The sequence below is a fragment of the Solanum lycopersicum genome, chromosome 2 (genome assembly GCF_036512215.1).
Source record: "Solanum lycopersicum chromosome 2, SLM_r2.1".
Classification (NCBI taxonomy): Eukaryota; Viridiplantae; Streptophyta; class Magnoliopsida; order Solanales; family Solanaceae; genus Solanum; species Solanum lycopersicum.
In genome coordinates this window covers 71,433,572-71,453,627 of record NC_090801.1, presented here as the reverse complement: position 1 = coordinate 71,453,627, position 20,056 = coordinate 71,433,572, and the positions used below count along the sequence as shown (strand labels likewise).

At 36.5% G+C, this 20,056-nt stretch overlaps 1 protein-coding gene and 2 long non-coding RNA genes across 4 annotated transcripts; all 3 read right to left on the bottom strand.

Annotated features, from left to right (window-relative positions):
- Positions 1–19: 19 nt before the first annotated feature.
- On the bottom strand, positions 20–17,981 carry LOC101257520 (uncharacterized). 2 transcript variants are annotated; one of them, XM_004231694.5, is made up of 15 exons: positions 17,726–17,981; positions 16,623–16,717; positions 16,394–16,507; positions 11,266–11,370; positions 11,082–11,153; positions 9,959–10,071; positions 9,729–9,854; positions 3,853–3,921; positions 3,599–3,686; positions 3,376–3,447; positions 3,184–3,284; positions 2,823–2,940; positions 2,271–2,330; positions 2,020–2,130; positions 20–345 (listed from the first exon to the last, which is right to left on the bottom strand). In XM_004231694.5, the coding sequence occupies exons 1-15, from the start codon at positions 17,817–17,819 to the stop codon at positions 235–237; spliced, it is 1,449 nt and encodes a 482-aa protein (XP_004231742.1). In that variant the 5' UTR covers positions 17,820–17,981; the 3' UTR covers positions 20–234. The 2 variants fall into 2 exon arrangements, with proteins under 2 accessions (XP_004231742.1, XP_010315894.1); XM_010317592.4 differs by lacking the exon at positions 3,376–3,447 and having other exon boundaries at positions 17,726–17,908.
- Positions 1,012–1,941, bottom strand: LOC138341910 (uncharacterized). The gene is made up of 2 exons (XR_011215016.1): positions 1,661–1,941; positions 1,012–1,553 (listed from the first exon to the last, which is right to left on the bottom strand). It is a non-coding gene; the product is annotated as an uncharacterized lncRNA (long non-coding RNA).
- On the bottom strand, positions 12,402–14,786 carry LOC138341909 (uncharacterized). The gene is made up of 2 exons (XR_011215015.1): positions 14,518–14,786; positions 12,402–14,423 (listed from the first exon to the last, which is right to left on the bottom strand). It is a non-coding gene; the product is annotated as an uncharacterized lncRNA (long non-coding RNA).
- Positions 17,982–20,056: the final 2,075 nt, after the last annotated feature.

Here is a 20,056-nt window from a genome sequence, read left to right as displayed (position 1 = left end):
ATGGTGACAATTTGTAAAGTTGAAACCAAACATCAGCTTTCTAGAATGCTCATTTCCGTACCAACATTTTCAACAGTGAATATGACATCGAAAGCCCAGAAAACTAGCAGCATCCAAGATAGGTAATGAATAAAATACAACACCCCCACGTGTGGTATTCAATTTTTTTCTTACAAGCCAAAAAGAGGGGAAAAAAGGATAGGAAGAAGCTAATCATCTGGCATATAAATAACATCATGAAGAAACTGCACCCTGTTTTGCTTTGAGAACAAGCTCTTCCGTTGTAGTCCCAATTATCTCATTTGCACGCTTGAGACCAACACAATAATACCGTCCAATTGTATCCTGAATGGGAACTGAATATATTAGAGGCAAGAAAAACATATAAATATTCACTTCAGGATAACTTAAGGTAGCAATAGACTTCAATAGCCAACAAGAAAAGGGATACTTTCCTGGATCCCAATTGATAGCACAATAACATGTTCATTCTCCAAGTTGAGAAAATGCTTATTTCCTTATATCTCCATTAAAAAGATTAGATTTGACTTCTCTAATTTTATCAAATATTTGTTACACTTAAGTCACCTCGCTTTTATATGCTATTAAATGGACTTCTTAAGCAAATGAGTAGTAGCATCGTAAGAAGACATCTTCCTAAAGACAAGTAATCTTTTGGCAATTATTTTCTAGTGTTTGGTTGGTAACTAATAATTATTTTCTGGCGAAAAGCATTTATCAGGGAAGGACTTATTTTCCTAAAATATATTTAATGTTCCTGCTTCCAATAAATCCATTCAAGATTATAAGATGGGTGAAGCCGAAGTAGGGCGCTTGCTTTGCTTCACTTAGGGGTCGTTTGGTAGAGTGTATAAAAATAATGCTAAATAGAGTGTATTTACTATAAGCACCAATACATGTGCCTCTTAGCCCCCATGGGTTCTGTCTTCAAGTCAAAAACATTAGACACTAGGTCAGCACAACCAAACAGATGCTGGGGGGATCCCCCCGTTCCATTGCAAAGTGATATATTAATTGTTAACAAAACAGTATGACCATCTATACAAAATTAGAAATTTATTACAAAAAATTAGTCACAAAAAACAGAAACAACACCTGCATATCTATAAGAAATAATGATGGTTTTTAAACATTAGTATGATTCTAACTTCATACCTTTTTCCTGATGGTAGCACCTTACTTCGCTAAAGCAACGTTTATTTGCACTCTACACTCAAATCCCCAAATTAAACCTTGATGTTTTTCTACATAAACCCTCCTCGACCAAAAAATCTTTAATGTGTAAAGATATTTTACATCTGTTCAAAGAAAGTAATCTTTCACATATTGCTGGATGCATCAGGCAGGCATACTCCAGTTTCATCGGTGTAGAATTTGTACAATATCCACTTTCATATTGGAAAAGACTTTTCAGGGGTTCTCCAGATATAGCAATAGAGAATGCTCGTATGCTATTAAACTAACTGAATCATTTCAACCTGGTCGCTGATAAAGGAAGTCTACTGCCTACTAGAGTCTCTTCTTCTATCTACCTGTGGAAAATGGCATCTTAGTTTAATGCTTCTAATGACCAAGAGGAGTTTCTCCTTTTCAGACTTCTAGTAAATTAGTGGGTCTTTTTTATTAGAGAGCGACTCACAAATTCCTGCTGATATCCTTTGTCTTTTCCTTAAAAGACACTAGCTCAATCATGTCCACTCCAGAGATGTTTAAAACATTGACCAGTTAATACTTAAAAGCGCATAACTTTCTCTACATGGTGTGTGGTAAGGATCATCTAGTCAGCAAGGAAATGAGCAATGCAATAGGAAATAAATGGCTAGCCGAGTTTGGAATAGTCCAGATACAGAGATCCATAAACTATACAGTGGTCGGAGATTTGTATATGTGATTCCCACAGAAGTGTCTGTATCTAAATATCTGGCAGCAAGAAAAGAAATTTACTAGGTCAAGGGAAAGAAAAGAAAGCAAAAGGCTAATACAGAAGACCAATCTTACCCGAGTAACAATGCCTAATTTATCTAGTTTCTGAACAGCATCATCTACATCAAAATTACAGCGTACACCAAACTCTTCTTTTAGTAACTCCTCGCAGCGCAGATCAAGATCCTATACCATCACTCAGAATAATGGAAGATTATGTTAGTAGCACAATAATGGATGGAGCCCATGGAAGCATGCATCAAGGAAAAGTACAGGATGATATTCATATGCATGCCAAACATCCAGAGAGAATAAGGATTATATACCTCCAAAGTAGCTTTACCCTGTTCCATCAAAATGAAAAATGATATAATAACTTCCTTTACCTGCAAATTTAGCATGGACGTTGTAAGGACAAGCTGAAACTTTGCATCAGAACCAGTAGCTACATTCAGTACTAAATGCAGTCTCAAGTTACCATCCAATAATATTCATTAAAAGTGGGAACGTGGAGAACATGTTTAAACATTTCTGAGTTTCCTATAACAGCACATCAGTATAACAAATATCTTCCTTTCATTTCTCTGTGTTCATGATTGTTTCTTTAGTCTATCATATATAATCAAGAAGACCATCATATGCTTTTTTTTTTAATCACCGTGGTTCCGCGCCAGCAATTAGAATTGAAGGATATAAATATTGTTAATTACGTTCGACTGCACCCACAGATATCACGAAGAAATGAAAAGAAAAGCTTATTTTCAGTTCTATTATCCTTTGATGACCAGGGAAGGAGGTAGGTAATAACATCACTGGACATTCATATGATTGAATGGAGAAGCATTTGAAGGGGGAAAAGAAGACAGAAGCTAACATACCTCTTGCTGAATCACATCATCACACAAATGTAGAAGAGTACCCCTTCCACTATCTAGCTGTTTATCATACATTGACTGTGTAATCAAATTTTGATATGTAGCCATATTTTGTTGAAACCTGCAGGCAAGTTAAAGAAATCAGTTCCACTAAAATACCAGCTTGAAGATGTTCTAAGTAATGAGTTACATTCTTCGCAATCATCTGATGCATTCAAAATATAAAACCAGTGTCTCAGCATGACAAATTTTAGAAGTTCAGAATACAGTCAGCAGGTAAGAATTAAACGATAAAGGTATAGAGAACACTTTGTTATCTATAAATATTGATACGTATAGTACTGAAATCAACAGAACACTTAACGTGAAGTATGTCTTTGCACAATAGCCTATCACTGTGGAGAGGATAGCAAACATGACCCATATATCAGCTTTAGGCAATTCAAGCGAACTCACAACAGCAACCTGAAAGAATTAAGGAATACCAGAGTTTAAAACAAAGTTCTAAAGGAATCATGAAAGTAGAGCAGTCAAATCATATGGATAAATAACTAACCAGACCAACTATAGCAGACACAAGAAATTTGACCCAATCCATTGGAGTTAAACTGGGGTTCTTTTTCTCTGGCTAAAGAGAAAGAGAAAGATATTATCAAGATGTAACAGTTTATAAGAAGCTCAGCGCCCCCCACCCCCACCCCACCCCCCCAAAAAAAAAAAGTACACATACTACATAGTTGGGAGGCTGAAAGAGAACAATTAGAAAAATAAAATCATACCAGGACAATTTCCAGGTCAGCCATTGGAATGTGTCTGAAATGCTTCACATAAATTCCTCGGTCTGATTTTGCTGAGGTACCAGCTCTTCTGCATAAATACAACTTGAATCTATTATGCAAACAACACTGCAGTGTACAACAAGTGAAAATTGAAGGAACAAAATACCAGCATTATTTGTGCAGAAAATGTGCTTCAAGCAAATTAATGAACTTTAAATTAAAATAAAAAATCCGCAAAGTAAGGGAACTTGTACCTGTAGACAACAATTATCCTGTCAAAAGTAGGTTCTTGAATTGTTATCTTGCTCATCAGACTACGTAAACTGGATTTATACACACACAAAAAAAAAGTAAAACTTGGTAATAAACAACAGGAACACAAAGGAGAAAGCAAACATTGTTAGTGCTAGTTTCACTAATTCACACTTATTAACGTCACTCAATCAGCTAAAGGTGGTGAATTCAACAACTGGTCATCCGCTTCAAGGAGTTCAGTCAAGGCATTCGGATATATTAGACAACAGACTTTCTTGCTCTAAGAAGTAAACACATTACCAGCCGTGCACAGAATTGACTAATCCGAGTTTTCCAATTACATTCAGGCTTATCAATGCTGAAAAGTGAAGATACATGAAAAGAAAAGACAGAAGGGAAACACAAAAGCATCCAATATTTACTTTGTCAGGGATTTGCTCAAAATCCGTTGCTACAACTAGTCAACTAGGCATGCATCACAATTCGGAGGGAGAGTTTTGATTAGAGAAACTATTTGCCCGTGTCTTCTTCAATTATTTTGCTGGTAATGAGATTATAAAGTTGATTAAGATTCCTGGCATCTATAATTAAGATAATAGATCTCTATATTTTGTAAGCAATAAAGAACGAGGGTAACACTTCGTCAGTATCGGGGGTGCTTAAGAAAGACTATACCCAGACACTTCTTGTGGCAGGGTGATAGAGAGAATAAGACCATAACTTGGTTAAATGGGAGTGCAGTGTCTAAAGACAAGAAGGCATGAGGTTTGGGCATAGAAACAGAGGTTCAAAGTACAAGTTGCAGCTTAAGTGGCTTTGTAGATTCAACAAGGATGTGGGAGCATTGTGGAGATATGCTGTTGTATTGGTGACAATATATGAATTTCTCAATCCATGGATTACCAAACAGCCACACCTCTCCAACACATGTGGAAGCATCTCAGAATTCACTCAGACACTTTTCAGACATGCAGTTCAATAGAAATTGGTAACAGTAAGCAAGTAAGATTCTGGACAGATTCTTTCCTGGAAAAATTGGGGGAACCAATCTAGTAACAAATGCACCAGATAGAGTTATTTGGAAGCACAACAAGGATGGCAGATTCACAGTAAACAGTGCTTACAAGAAAGGTATACAAGTTGGGGTTAGAGGCTACTATCATTACTGGAAGAGTATTTGGAGAGGACTGATCCCCATCAAAGTGAAATGCTTCACTTGGTTAGTCATCAAAAGGGCCTGCTTAACTCAAGAAGTGCTGCAGAAGAAAGGAAAGCAACTAGTCCCTAGCTGTTTTCTATGCAATTTGACTGGGGAAACAAACAAACACCTATCTTTACATTGCAAATTCACTACACAGATCTGGGTGATGTTCCTCAACATCACATGCTGTAGCTAGACCATGCCAGAACACACCTCTGATCTATTTAAATGTTGATCAGAAGGGGGGTAGCAAGACTCAAAAGAAGTGGTGGAGGCTAATACCATCATGCATATGGTGGTCAGTGTGGAAGGAAAGGAATGAGAGATGTTTTGAAGATAGATCTAATTCCATTCACAAAGTAAAATGGAATTGTTTGGTATCTTTTCTTTTTTGGTGTAAACAGCTCTATATAGAAGATGTAGATCAAATTATAGGATTAACAGGGAACTAGTAGTATTGGTTAGAGCTGTAAATTTTTTGAAGGTGGCCAGCATGTCCTTAATGCTGAAGAATACAACTTTACCAATGTTCAAAAAAAAGATTCTGGACAGAAACTTGGTTGGCTCTGTCCTTTTTAAAAGATCAATATCGTCTCCTATTTACAGTGGCACAGAATCCTGAACCACCAATATCAGAAAACTGGTCCAACTCTCCCTGGGATATTACATTCAGACTTAATATTTATGATTCAGAAGTGGAGAAGAATCTCTGTTCTTTGTTGCTCATCTACATAGTTACTCCCCTTCTGTCCAGGGATGATTCTTTACATGGAAATGTGATGCTAAGTGGTGTTTTCTCTGTTAATCATGCTACACACAAATAATTCCTTCCTCCGCTGAAAATTGCCTTGGAAGTGCATTTGGAAAACAAAGCTCCTAAGAAAGTGATTTGTGTGATTGCTGGCGAAAGGAGCTTGTCTCAAACATGATAATCATCAGAAAAGGGAAGTTAAGTTATGTGGCAGATGTTTGCTTTGTAACAATGAAGCTGAAGATATCAACCCTTTATTTCTTCATAGTACATTCACATCTCAAATAAGGAGTTCTCTTTTCAACTTATTGGGAATTAAATTGGTAATGCCAAGAACATCAAAGGACCTACTACAATTCTGGCACTTGAGTGATCTTGGTAAGATTAAGAGGATAATTTGGAATACCTCCCTGCAGTGATATGGTGGACTATCTGAAATAAGAACGGACTGCGAGAGTTTTTAAGAGCAAATCTGAATCTGCAATTAGTATAAAAAAAAATGCCCACTATCTAGCATATCGAATCATTTGAGTCTTTTGAAAGGGTAACAGACAGCCCAAAAGAAAGACAACAAAATACTTCAAGTTCACGTGTGAATCCAAGAACAGAGCATCAACATTCCATGCAATCATTATGCGTGGTTTCAGAAAGGCTTACGTTCTAGCTTATTCAATCCATATCCTTAAAAAGTCCTTTTGTTTGAATGCATAAATGCTTTGCCCTTGGTAGTCCTTGATTTTCCCTGAATAAATAAGGTCTTGGATGACATGTTTCAGTCTTGAACATCGGATAGAATGGGTTAACCAAGTCGTTCACAGTTAGTAGAGGTCAAGAAGGATGGAGGCATTATTCGTCAGTTAGAAGTGGTCCTTACTATTTCTCATAGGTATTCCTAGCTTGCTATCATAATCTGAACCTGGCCTCTACTTTCTTTTACTTGATGCAAGGAAAATTTATCACTCCTGGCATTACGAAGATATCGTTGTCTAAAGGGACAAAAGTCAGTGCAAAGACGAGTGCAGTTCATTGTTAAACCAGGTCCAAATAGACACATGCACAATCTGTGGCAGATAAAAGTAATATACCACACTGCTTAAATGCTTTATCACCGAAGACCCAAAACATTTGAAGAAAAATGAGAACTTCTTCATAGCTGTGCACTGTCCATCTCATGAAGATTCCAGTTGTTAATAGAGGAGTGGGAGTCAGTCAAATAGAATCTTCACCAAAAAAATAATCCATTCGCAACAGATCCGAGAGACCCATCCTTGGCTATTGAAATCTCATACCAACTCCGGCAAGACAATTGGATCGCATCTCTATTCTCCATGATGCATGATGTGATACGTCTCATACTGGACGCTGCTCAGGTGGCATATGAAGTAGTTGGCCCAGAAAGAAGGGTGAGTTGGGTATTTTATGTAATTTGGACCTTGAGAAAGTTTATGAGCAGTGAATTGGGAATTCTAGGATTTCATTATGTCGAAGATGGGTTTTGGAAACAAATTGAGGAGATGGATCATGTTTTGCATTTCTACAGCAAGATTCTCTGTATTGGTGAATTGGAGTCCATGTGGCTTATTTCGGAGTTCGAGGGGCTTGAAACAGGGATCCTCTATATCCTATGTTTCAACTTGATAATGGATTTGGGGAGATCTTTTGAAGGGTTTTGATGCTTCTTTTAGAGAGAACAACAATGTGACAGTTAAACATCTTTAAATCGCAGATGATACGTTGGTCTAATGCATCCCAGCTAAATCATTTGAGAATTGAGACAGATTCTTATTTGGTTCCAGGTTGTGTCAGCATTAGAAAACGTGAGATTACTCTGGCGGGGTAGTAAATTAATATTGAGATAGCATATGATAGCTCCATGGACAAGGATGATGCTATAAGAAACCCTAAGAAGACAATCATCAAGGTCACAAGATAAGGAGTTGCAAGCCAAGATTGTTGGACTTCAATGGGAAATAAAGAAGATGCTTTTCATGGAAGCCCAAGAACGAGTCCAAGAATGGTGCGGAAGAATGGAGTAGGTGCTAAACACATCTATGGTTCAAGTCCAAGTCCAAATTGAATGCCCAATAAAAGAGCCCTTGAGCATTTAAAGTCAAAGTTCCCTAGTTTAAAAGTTCGCTAGTTTCCATAAAGAAGGATTTGAATCCTACTCTATTCGGGATAGGTTTTCCATATATATAGGGGTTGATCTTATTATTTTAAGACAGACAACATTATTATTAATTAAGAGTAGCTTTACACCCTTGTGTGTAGCTACTTGAGATTTCTCTTCCAACCTTATAAGAATGATGCTTAAGGGGAGAAATTAATCCTTAAACTTGACATTTTTGGTTATTAGTTTTATAATAAAGATGGTAATTAGTCTTAAACTAATTATTGTCTCAAGTTTCTTCGAAATAGGGGTCTAGATCACTTTTTGATCTAAGTTCTTGAATTGGCTCTATTAGTATCATAAATTAGCTTTAACCCGCTAATTTTTAATGCTAAGATTAATTAGGGTTAGGATATCTTTTGAATTTGGAGGTTCTATCCTCAAATTTCGCATATCTTTCAATTCTTGTCTTAAATCTGTTTATTTTTGCTTCGGCATTATCTTCTTGTTTATTTAGTACCCCGGTTCTTATCAACAAGGTGGGTACTCTACTTATTTCATTTTTGGGTCTAGCTTTGGGTGCTTCTAGCAAAGACCTTACAGTGTGGAATCTGATGATCGAGAGTGCAGAAGTAGCTAGTGGTATGGCAAAACAGGCACTTGTCAAAAGGGCGGAAAGGAAGTGTTGATCAAAAGCACTTTGTCCAACATTCTTATGTATTTCATATCAGGCCTAGACAAAGTAACCGAAAGGTTGGAACGTCTTCAATGTAACTTTTTATGGGATACGTAGGAAGGCACAATAAAGCATCATCTCGTAAACGAGGAAGTTGTCACTTCTCCAAAGGAATAGGGAGGACTCTATGTAAAATACCTCAATCTGTTCAATTCAACTTCAGGATTGGGAGACGGAAGAATTTCACAATTTGATTGAATTTTTGAATCGGCTAGCCACTCCTAATAATTTGTCATATGTATGGAGCTGGCGAGAGAGTGGAGATGGATAATTCACTGTTAGCTCTATTTATAAAAGATTACTAGAGCGAGGGGAATGTACTTTCCCCCATTACTATATTTGGATCCCTAGAGCTCCGAAAAAGGTGTGTTTCTTTGTATGGTTGGCGGCAAGGGGTGTGATCTTAACAACGTAAAATTTGAAGAGGAGGATCACCTATGTTAGTTGGTGTTTAAGTGTAAGAGAGCAAGCGAAAAATGTAGATCATCTCCTATAGCATTGCAACGTGGCTAATTGGTTATGTAGTGTGGCCCTCAACTTGTTTAGGATGCAATGGGTGATTCCCGGCACGGCGAAGGAGACTTTATGAAGTTGGACTAATAAGAGGGGGGGAAGAGAAGGCATAAAACGTTGCTCCTTTAGCAATCATGTGGTCATTTGGAATAGAGAAATAGGAAGGTACTAAAAAGGGTGGATCAAGATGATGTAAAATTGCAAAGTACTGTTTTGTCTCTAGTTTCTCTTTGCTGTACTTACAAGGTCCCTTCTGCATAGATGATTGAATCTCTTCTGTTGAGAACCATATTTTGATAAAAAGATTCACAGATACAGAAATAGGAAGGTACTAAAAAGGGTGGATCAAGATGATGTAAAATTGCAAAGTACTGTTTTGTCTCTAGTTTCTCTTTGCTGTACTTACAAGGTCCCTTCTGCATAGATGATTGAATCTCTTCTGTTGAGAACCATATTTTGATAAAAAGATTCACAGATACAGAAGTGCCATATGAACTTTCTAAAGCAGTATATCAGTTTAAGCAAAAAATAGAAATACAGAACCACAAAAACCACTTATTAGACCTGAGTTCCATATTTTCAATGCGGATACGTTCAACATATAAGTCCTGATCTTCTGCTTCACTATTGATCCCATCATCCTTTTTTAGATTCTTCTGGTGCCGTGAACTTGATCTCCTCGAAAATAGTCTATCAGAAGGATTCAGAAAGGTAGGAACTTCATTTTGAGTACAATACAAACAGTAAACAGGTTAACCATGCTACTGCTTTTTTTGTATCTAAAAGCCACACACCTTGTTTTTCTCAAAATCCATCCCCAAATGCGTGAAATAATCATATCCACTTTTTCCAAGAAAAAGTAATCCGTAGTCTTATCAAATCCAATGCCGCGACGGAAGATTATGTACTGGAAAAGAAAAAAATAACTCAGTGGCATGATCAAACTATTCACTTTCATCCTTTACCCTTGAGTAGGAATAATACAATAATACTGCATATAAAATGGACAATAACATGGTGGCACTAAATACAATTCAAATCAGATCAGGAAACGGCAATGAAATTGTCTTGAGAAAAGTATATGTTCATACTACACATTGATAAACCTAAGTTTCAGGACAATGTAAACATTGACATACCATATACGTTGACAGCCAAATATACCCATGTCCATCCATGATATGGTTTGCAGATTCAAAGAAATAGTCAAGTAACTATTACCCGTTGTTGATTGATTGTGCACAATTAAAGATTTAAGGAGCAGCCCTTAAAATGATGATTAATCTTATCAAAACAAGCAAGAAGATGAGAGGGCATTAGATCTCAGTTTGTCCTCAGTCGTAACTTGTAACACACTATTTTAAACCCTTGATTGCAAAAATTGTCCTCTCTTTTAATAAAAATTATTGTTCATCAATGACAACAACAATCCAGTGTAATCCCACAAGTGGGGCGTACGCAGACCCCTTACCTCTCTTTCTGGGATAGAGAGGTTGTTTTCAAAGTAAAAGTAGCGAAGGCCAGTAAGCTCAATGAAGTTCCTTGAATTAAATGGTCGCAAACTTTTGTTCGTGTTTTGATTGGAGTGTGAATTCCTTCTGCCAAAAAAAGCAAGCGGCAGCAGTGAACATCCCCGACACCTAATCTCACGATGGAAATAATAGCTTCACACCATCACATGTAGAGGTAGAGGTGATACACACACTTTAAAAGTCGACCCTAATTGTTGCAAATCAAGGCAGATGTACGGAAACCATAAGTGGATATCAAGGAGTCAAGTTGCATTCTTGAATTCCACACCAACAAGAAACAAATTGGCAAATATTCAATTCGGGGAAAATTTCATAATTATAACCAGAAACTACACTTGTAGACCTAGCATCTGGGAAGCTGTTAACTCCATACCAAGCGTCATACCTTGTCAGCAAACTCTGGAAGGCTCTCGTGAGGATGCTCTGCAAAATACTTCTTTAAAAGTTTTTTGTCAAGCTGCATCCAGGATAAGGTAGAATGAATCGCAAAGTCAACATGTCAAAAAGAAACTATATCAAGAGAACCATTAATTGTTTGAACCAAATTATATGCAGAAGCAACTAAAAACCTTAGATTCATCAACACTGATTGGAAGATTTAGTAGATACTGCCCGGAATGTGCAACATCAATCTCTTCATCACTTGCTATTTTAAAGTTACTTTTGTCCATAATCTGCATCAGCATAAGAGAAATGAGGACAAAAAAAATGGATAATCAAATAACGGCACGCAAAAAAAAAACAAATGCCATCCGCATTTCCCTTAATCCTCCAGCTAGATATGGAGAAACATTCAGAATTAACTGCTCTTAGAGCTTGATGCTAGTTTAAAAATCCATTACAAGCTTAGTCTCAATAGCTAGAGAATGCAATGCAAAATAATGGGAAACAACTTTAGAGATAAATGAATTACTCCCTCCGCTTCAAAAAGGATGGCCTAGTTTGAGTTGGAACGGAGTTTAAGAAAAGAAAGAAGACCTTTTAATCTTGTGGTTTTATATTAAAGTTATATCAAATGTACCAAAATGCCCTTTAATCTTGTGGTCTTAAACATGTCAAGTGGAAAGTTAAAGTTAATGTGTTCCCAAAAAAAAAAGAAAGGGGTCATTCTTTTTGAAACAGACCAAAAAGGAAATAGGATCATTCTTTTTGAAACGGAGGAAGTAATATATAGCAACCATGATCGAAACATGGAAATACTCCCCTTATATTCAATTTTGCACATGGGAAATATTTGTTAATAATAACAAAGAAGAAGAGGAAAAGATGCTTCTTGAAGAAAGACACCTATTACCATTCACCTCACTAGTCGTCTTCCTTCACTAAGTAAAACCAAGAAGTTTTTCTGTCAATATTAATGGCTATCTCTAAAATAGAAGGACCTATTCTCAACTTTCTTAAAACAGAATCTCCTCCAATTGAGAATCGTATTTATTTCAGGCTGGGGGGTAAATCATACGACTTAACCGAGACAAAATCTTCTAACAAAACTTGGTTTGACTGGGTGGAGAACTCAGAGCGCCTCATGAGAAGGATGACACTTAGCAAAGCAGCATTGGAATGGTTAGTCAAGAGGTTGCGAGAGGCATCAGACATAAGGGGGAAAACTTTTAAATCATGGAGAAGTAAATGGTTGCAGTAAATGGTGCATCAAGATCAGTAATAATTCTACCCGAGAGCAACTTTAATGAGGGGTGGTTGGGGATTGTAACGAAAATTGAAGGCTTCATAACTGATTCAAATACACAGCTTGCATCAAATACCAAAGAGACTATTACATCCAGATACACAGAAGGGGAGAGGAATTATAAAGAAGCATTACACAGGAACAGATGGGCTACAAAGGAACAAGAAATACAACAGGAGGTAAACTCTTCTCAGGCCTGCACATTCAAAGGCTGTAATGAACTCCTAAGCAGATGCCTAATGAGATGCTTTCCAGAGTGCGGAGAGATCCCCACTCGTAATGATGTTAGGAGATGGGCACAACAGACGTGGGAAGGGGTTCATAACCTCCAAGTCTTCGATTTGAATGGAGTCCGATTCTTGTTTGAATTCCAATCTTGAAAGACTGCTGAACAAATCCTTGGTGGAGAATGGAAGAGACAGGACATAAGCTTGAAACTCGAAAGGTGGTCTCCAACAACAGGGGCTTATCCGTCTCAGGCAAAGTTCCACTGGTTTTGGATAAGAGCTCTTGGGCTCCCCCTTCAACTTCGGTCGGCAAAAGTAATGAAGAAATAGGGGACCAGTGTGGTAGCTGGTTAGAGACAGAAGAAGAAACGCTTCTCAAGAATCATATGAGATGGGCTCGTATCAAAGTGAAGGGACCTCTCGAGCAAATACCACGCTTCGTAGAGATCGCCAATGGTAACATAGTGTTCTCGTTACTGATCTGGGTAGAAGCTCCGGCGAGATACAGAATGGTCAACAAGTGCAGGCGCGACCATCAAGATGAGAGTGACAAGAGCCGAAATAAGGTAGACAATCTGTTTACCTCCTTAAAAGAAAAAGAAACAGAGCACGAAAGAGGAAAAAGGACTGGAAAATATCTGATGGATATTGAGGAGGTGGAGGTGGAAGACACACGGGATAGAAGCAGGGATGTGTAACGGAAAAGCAGAAAGAAGTAAGAATAATTCAGTGCGTGGAAAGACAGATTGTTCAAGGGGAAATGAACATAGTTGGAAGTAGGTCCATGGAAATTGAACCCTGGGAAGGAGAAGAAACACAGGAAAGTAACCCTAAGCAGATGATGCATTACAATGGAATAGAGCCATTACAAGTGGACGAGTCGATCAGTGAGGAAGAACCGAAGGAGAAAGCTACATTGTGGATGCATTCAAATGTCATTAAATTAGGGAAAAAATTTGGGGCAGCTTTCCAGGGGTGTGAAGACATAGCATATGAACTGATGTTAAGGATTGATCAAAGGAGAGGAATGGAACAAAACAAAAAGGGAATGAGAATCAGCTCAATTCAAAAGTTGTAATTCCAAAAGAAATTAGGAATTTAGTTTTCGATATGAAATTCAAAAAAGGGGAGCCAAGAACAAGAGGAAGAATCTCACATGAGGGTTGGTCATGAAGATAAAAATGAGGAAGTGGAAGAATAACCTCTTTATTGCTAATAACTACTATACAGAAAACAACTGGGGGAAACACACTGTTACAGAGGACCTAGGACCTACTACAGAGAACATAAAAACATAATTAATAGCTACTGATTTAATTTCCATGCATAGAACTGTTGGTTAACTAAAAGGCTACTAACATTACTCCCCTCCTTCAAATTGCGCTTGTCCTCAGGCGCTAAGTGTGAAAAGTAATTCTCCTTCATCGTTAATGAAATCAATCCAGAATAACTTCTTGCACTGATGACCTAATTAATAGCTACTGATTTAATTTTCATGCATAGAATTGTTGGTAGACTAAAACATTACTCTCCTTCTTCAAATCGCGTTGTGTGGAAATTAATTCTTCTTCATCGTTAATGAAATCACAATCCAGAATAACTTCTTGCCCTGATGACTTCGAGTGAATGGTTCATCACAGTTGAAACAAAGTCCCCTAAGTCGTCTTTTCTCCATTTCAGATCTGATCAGTTTCTTCACAAATCTGACATGTTGTTGAGGTGAGAAATTTGTTGTCTTTGATTTGCTAGCATCTAACAAATGGGTTGTTGCTTGTGTTATAAAGTCGAGATAAACTCATCGATGTAGCCAAATCTGGAGGATAATGCAACTCATCAACCTCAATTGCTATATAATCAATAAGATTGTTGATATAAAGTTCAATTGTTTTGTGACTGCGGAAGTGTACCAGCCCGGGAATTTAATTGCTCAAATGTTCTTGGTAATCTGTCACAGACACGATCTGGCGTAGCTTAGCCAATTCTCCCAATTTCTGACTTCTGATTGGTGGCCCAAAACGAAGGTTGCAGTGACGTCTGAAGTCATCCCCAAGACAGTTGAGGCAGATATGTCTCTAATTGAAAAAACCAAAGTTGTACATTGCCCTCCAAATGAAAAGAAGAAAGTCCAATCTTTTCTTCTTCCAGAGTTTGTTGGTGTCGAAAGAAGTGTTCACACCTGTTCAACCATCCAAAGGGTTCTCTTAGCCATTAAATCGTGAGAAATCCAATTTTGTATGTTAAGGAATGATGAAACTCCACCCGTTTCTAATCCTCACCCTCTTGCCACTCTTTCTAATCCTCACACTCTTGCCACGATTCTGACTGATATGTTCTGTTGAAACACAATCGACCTTAGAATTTACTAAATCCTGTGTGAGTGCATCCTTGTTGCTTTATGTCTAGCTAAATTGGCTGCATGTTCTTCTTGGACGGATTCACTAATTGTGCTAGTTGATGTTGAATTTGGTCTCCCATAACCCCTGTTTCTGATACCAAGTTGTTATGGTCACTTACGGGACGCTACAAAGATAAAATATGAAGTTTTCTTTTTTCTACTTATGGTGTTGGTTCGTTAAATGAGAACCTGCAATCTCTTGAGTTTGAAGTACTCCAAAACTTGACCAATTTTCTGCTCATCTTCCATTGAATTCAAACAACTTAAATACCACATTGATGATTAACTAATGAAATGAGTAAGTGGAGGGATAACCTCCTTACTGCTAACAACTACTACACAGAAAGCAACTACTACAGGGAAAGCACTGTTACAGAGGACCTATTACAGAGAAAACAGAAAAACATAATTAATAGCTACTAATTTAATTTCCATGCATAAAAATGTTGGTAGACTAAAAGGCTAAAAACAACACTCTGTGATACCTCTCATCTTCCTACAGTTCCAATGTTTAACAAGTTGATGTGTATCCATGAGGAAGCTAGATCAATTATGCAATGTGATACAGCCTCTTTAATTTCAGAGGATCTTACACTTGACTGATGTATGATTCTTTTTTGTTGTTGTTGTTATAGATATTTTTCGAGGGCCAGGAAAGGGGAGACACATTGTCCACAGGTAACTGGAACACAAATGTCATGACTAATGATATGCGGATACAATTGATTATAGCAGTTGATGGTGGTCACTGATAGGTCCAACATGGGTGCTCAAAATCCCATTTGGGTAAATACTGTTGGGGAGTCGGAAAGAATGAGATAGTGATGGACTTTCCCTACCATCAGAGTTAGTGGCATTTTCTTGAGATAAAGACTTAGCGTCCACTACCAGCCATGTTTCCGACTTTCTCTAACTTAAACTTTCTAGATCAGTCAATGGCCAGACAAAATGAGGGAAAGGTTCAATCAACTTCCAAATCCTGTATAGAAGAATGTCACCTTTGTTCAAAGTGTCCTAGCGGAGATCAAATTTCTAGGAAAAGAATATAAATGCTAAAACTAAACCTTTCTCTGAAATTAAACTGAAGTGGCTTTTGAATTATCTCTTCTATCATTATATTTATTTTTCATCTTTAGTCTCGAGAAGTCCTTTTTTACCTTAAAGAAATGCTTTCATTTGAAGTTGATCAAAAGAAATCCGACTGCCATGTGTTATGAGTAAAACCTGCGGATCTTTGAGGGCCAACAAATGAAAACTTTGAGTCTCTATCTCTCAAGTACACTGGCTAGGCAGTTTGGGCTTGCATGTTATATTATGAATCTAAATAGCTCATATAGCTGTCTCAGATACCAGAGAGAAAAATTAAGAAGAATCTACATCTTTTTTACCTGAAACAAATATGTCAAAAAATTCTGTTCAAGAACATCAATCTCATCTGGAGATAACTTCTGCTGCTCCAATTTTTGAGCCCCGTTCACAGGATCAAACAAGGAATACAATTGCTGCAATCACACACCACTATTGATCAACACAATATCATCATCAGCAAATTAAATTCATTTCAATGATGGAGAAAGCATATTTGATCAAATGAAAAGCAACATAAAATTGTATTACCATGAGATCCTCAAATTGTAGAAGATACCAAGCATGAATTGTGTACTCAACTCTCTTGCAAAGCTTCAGAAATTCAGCCCGGTCAGAACTATGTTCTGGGCAAGGAGGAAGTCAGGATCATTAGAACTCGAATCAAAACTGTGACTTGAATAATCAATTATAAAAAATAAAAATAAAATAAAAACATTTAGGAGAACTAGAATCACACAGATTCATGCAAAATTATACAATTTTCATAGACGTAGCAATGAAAACAATTTTAAAGAAAGACAAGAGACATGATTTATGTCTATACAGAAGGTAAAACTTACATTTGTGTAAAAAGTTGAAACATTTAAGACATCAAAACTTGTACAGTGCAGAAAGAGTTTTAAACCTTTTTGGGATTTAAATCCATCAAGTGTCTGTGTAAAATTCACGAGGAGGATGCACAGGATCCCTCCTTTTGATAAAGGGACTCCCCGCCATTTGAATTGTCCAGCACTAACTTAGTAGCATTGCTTTTAACTTTGAATATAATTTCTATTTACCTATACAACAAATCGCATAGAAGGAAGTTGTTTCAAAAGAGGTATAATTTCTTAGAATCCAGGAGGACTTGATGAAAGATGGGAAGCCTTTATAGGTGCAATTAGAGTATATTAAGGTTGTGTGCCCATGTAAGGGAAGTGTAAGATTTAGAGTGTTCCTGGTTATAGAGAACCCCATATTTGCCCTAAAAGACAATTTATTTAGTTGAATAAAACAAGACCAAATGGAGCAGAATAGTTGATGAGGATTCATATAACCGGCACCAACTAGTTACAGATCAAGAGAGAAGTGTTAAACTTTTCTTCTACTGAAACAGTAGTTAATTGAGACAAGTCACCTGGCTAACCTTGGAAGTTTCAGCCAAAAATTAATCAAATTAAGAGTAAAAACCTTAACAGACAGCAAGGTTAGGAGTAACTGCAATAATTGGTACACAGAGAAAAGTAGGCCCGGTGAAGAGAAACTTAAAATTATCAGATTAGTAATAGAGAAATGGGAAAAGGGGACCGGAAAATAGGAAGGAGAAAGAAAGAGATCGAGTGATGATTTAGAGAAAGTTAGAATTGGATTACCTATAAGGTCAGCGAGGGCCATGATGAGCCTGGGTTTGAGGACCGGAATAACAGACTCCCGCTCCAATCGGATCACCTCTTTCTTCCTCTCCATTTCCGCAAAAAGATTCCAAAGACACAAACAATCGCTCGCTAACGAAGAAGTGAGGTGCAAGTGTAACGGTAGGATGATTTCAACCGACGAAATTATCAAGTATTAGGGTGTGTTTGGTACCAAGTAAAATGTTTTCTCAATCGCATTTAATTTTTGGTTAGTGAATAAAAAATATTTTTTTTGGCTTGAGTATATCAAATGTTTTTTAGAAAATAATTTCTGATGACCACCATAATTGATTTAGGACGCGACCCGAGTCGACATCCAAACTAGGATAAAATTTTGATGACCGTTTCAAAATCGACCTTGAGATTTGATCCATGACCTGATTCTGAAAAAAAAATTTCAAATACATTTTTTAAAAAAAAAAAAAATTAATGGGGTCGCACGAGGGAGTGGGGTGGTGGCATCAAAAATGAAATTTTTTTAAATTTGAAATATTTTTCAAAAACAATTTTAAAAATAAAAAGTTGATGTGGGGTCGGGGTTGGAGTAAAAAATTAAAAATAAATTGATATATTTGTCAAAAATAGTTTTTTCTTTTTAACTTTTTTTTTTTACGGAAATGGCAGGGGGTAGGGCAGGGGTGGAGTGGCGTAAAATAAAAAAATTGAAATATTATCCATAAATAGTTTTTTTAAAAAATTGACGAGGATGTTTACGGTAAGGGTATGGTTGCTGTAAAAAATGAATTTTTTTAAAACTACAAATACTTTCGAAAAATATTTTTTAAAAAAAGAAAATTGATGGAGGTGACGGGAAAATGCCGTAAAAATTGAAATATATCTCAAAAGCATTTTTTGGGGGATAATTGTATATATTAGCAAACTAATAACCTAAAATAAATGGAGTAGCTACTGTTTAATTTAATTGTGCCCTATAGCAAACGTTTGCCAAAGTTTGTCAGTCGCTTCTCTCCCAAAACTGTAGCTCGCCACTCTCTCATTCTCGCTTGACACTCTTCTTCTCGCTTTATACAACAAAAGTATATAAATTGTGTTTTTGTTTAATATAAAGCAAAAGAAAATTGTATATACACATGCAAAAACATATATCTTCGTGCTATATACTTAATTATACAATTTACAAACATTTTACTTCGATTCAACTGTATACAAATGCAAATGTTATACAAATATTCCAGCGAAAAAGGCCAACAAATTTTACAATTGCAGTAAAATACAATTTTCTCTCGCTTTAAACAACAGAAGTGTATAAATTGTGTTTTTGTTTTTGTATAAAACGAGAGAAAAACATATATATTCTTCCTATACACTTATAATTATACAATATACAAATATTTTACTTCGATTCAATTGTATGTAAAGCAAATTTTATACACATATTGCAGCAAAATAGGCCAGCGAATTATCAAATTGTGTATTATAAAATTGCAATGAAATAGGCCAGCGAATTATACAATTGCAGCGAAATAGACCAGCAAATTATACAATTTAGGCCAGCGAATCATACAATTGTATATGTATAGCGAGGACAACGAATTATGCAGTTGTATATATATAGCGAATTATACAGTTATATTTTTGCTATGAAGCGCAATTATATAAACTTTGATATATCATATAAATATGAATTTTTTGTTTGCTATATGTGAAAGTTGCTCTTTTTAGGGGGGTGGGGGTGGGGGTGGGGGTGGTGTTGGGTGTAAGGAATAAGGGTGGCTGGGGTTGGTTAAGGTAAAAAGAATATTAAAATTGGAAACATGTTTTTTAAGAAGGTAACTTGAAATTTGAAATATTTTTCAAAAATAATTTTTAAATTTAAACTTTTAATTATTTTTTTGAGGGGAGGGGAGGGTAAGAAAAAAATTATAGAATGAAGTGGAGTTTTAAAAAAAAATTTAAAAAAAAATTGGAAGGGAAGTTTACATTTGAAAAAAATGAATTGATTTAAAAAATATTTTTGAAATGCTTCCAGCCATGAAAAATTTAAAACATATTTTCATGCAATACCAAACACACCCTTAATCACACACAAGTGGGTCCTTTCTTTCGCCTCTTCCTCTTTCATTATTTTTATTTTACGGTAGGTCCTGCCTTTGGCCTCATCTTCTTAGCTACTACTATTTGTAAGTAAAATATAATATAATTGATTATTCCCTCAAAATGATCAGTTAAAGTGAAGTAAAATATTTTACAAACATAATTCCCCCCGCTCTTCTCGTTAATTTCAATCTACATCGCTGGTAGTGTTTCTACAATGATCTAACCTAAAAA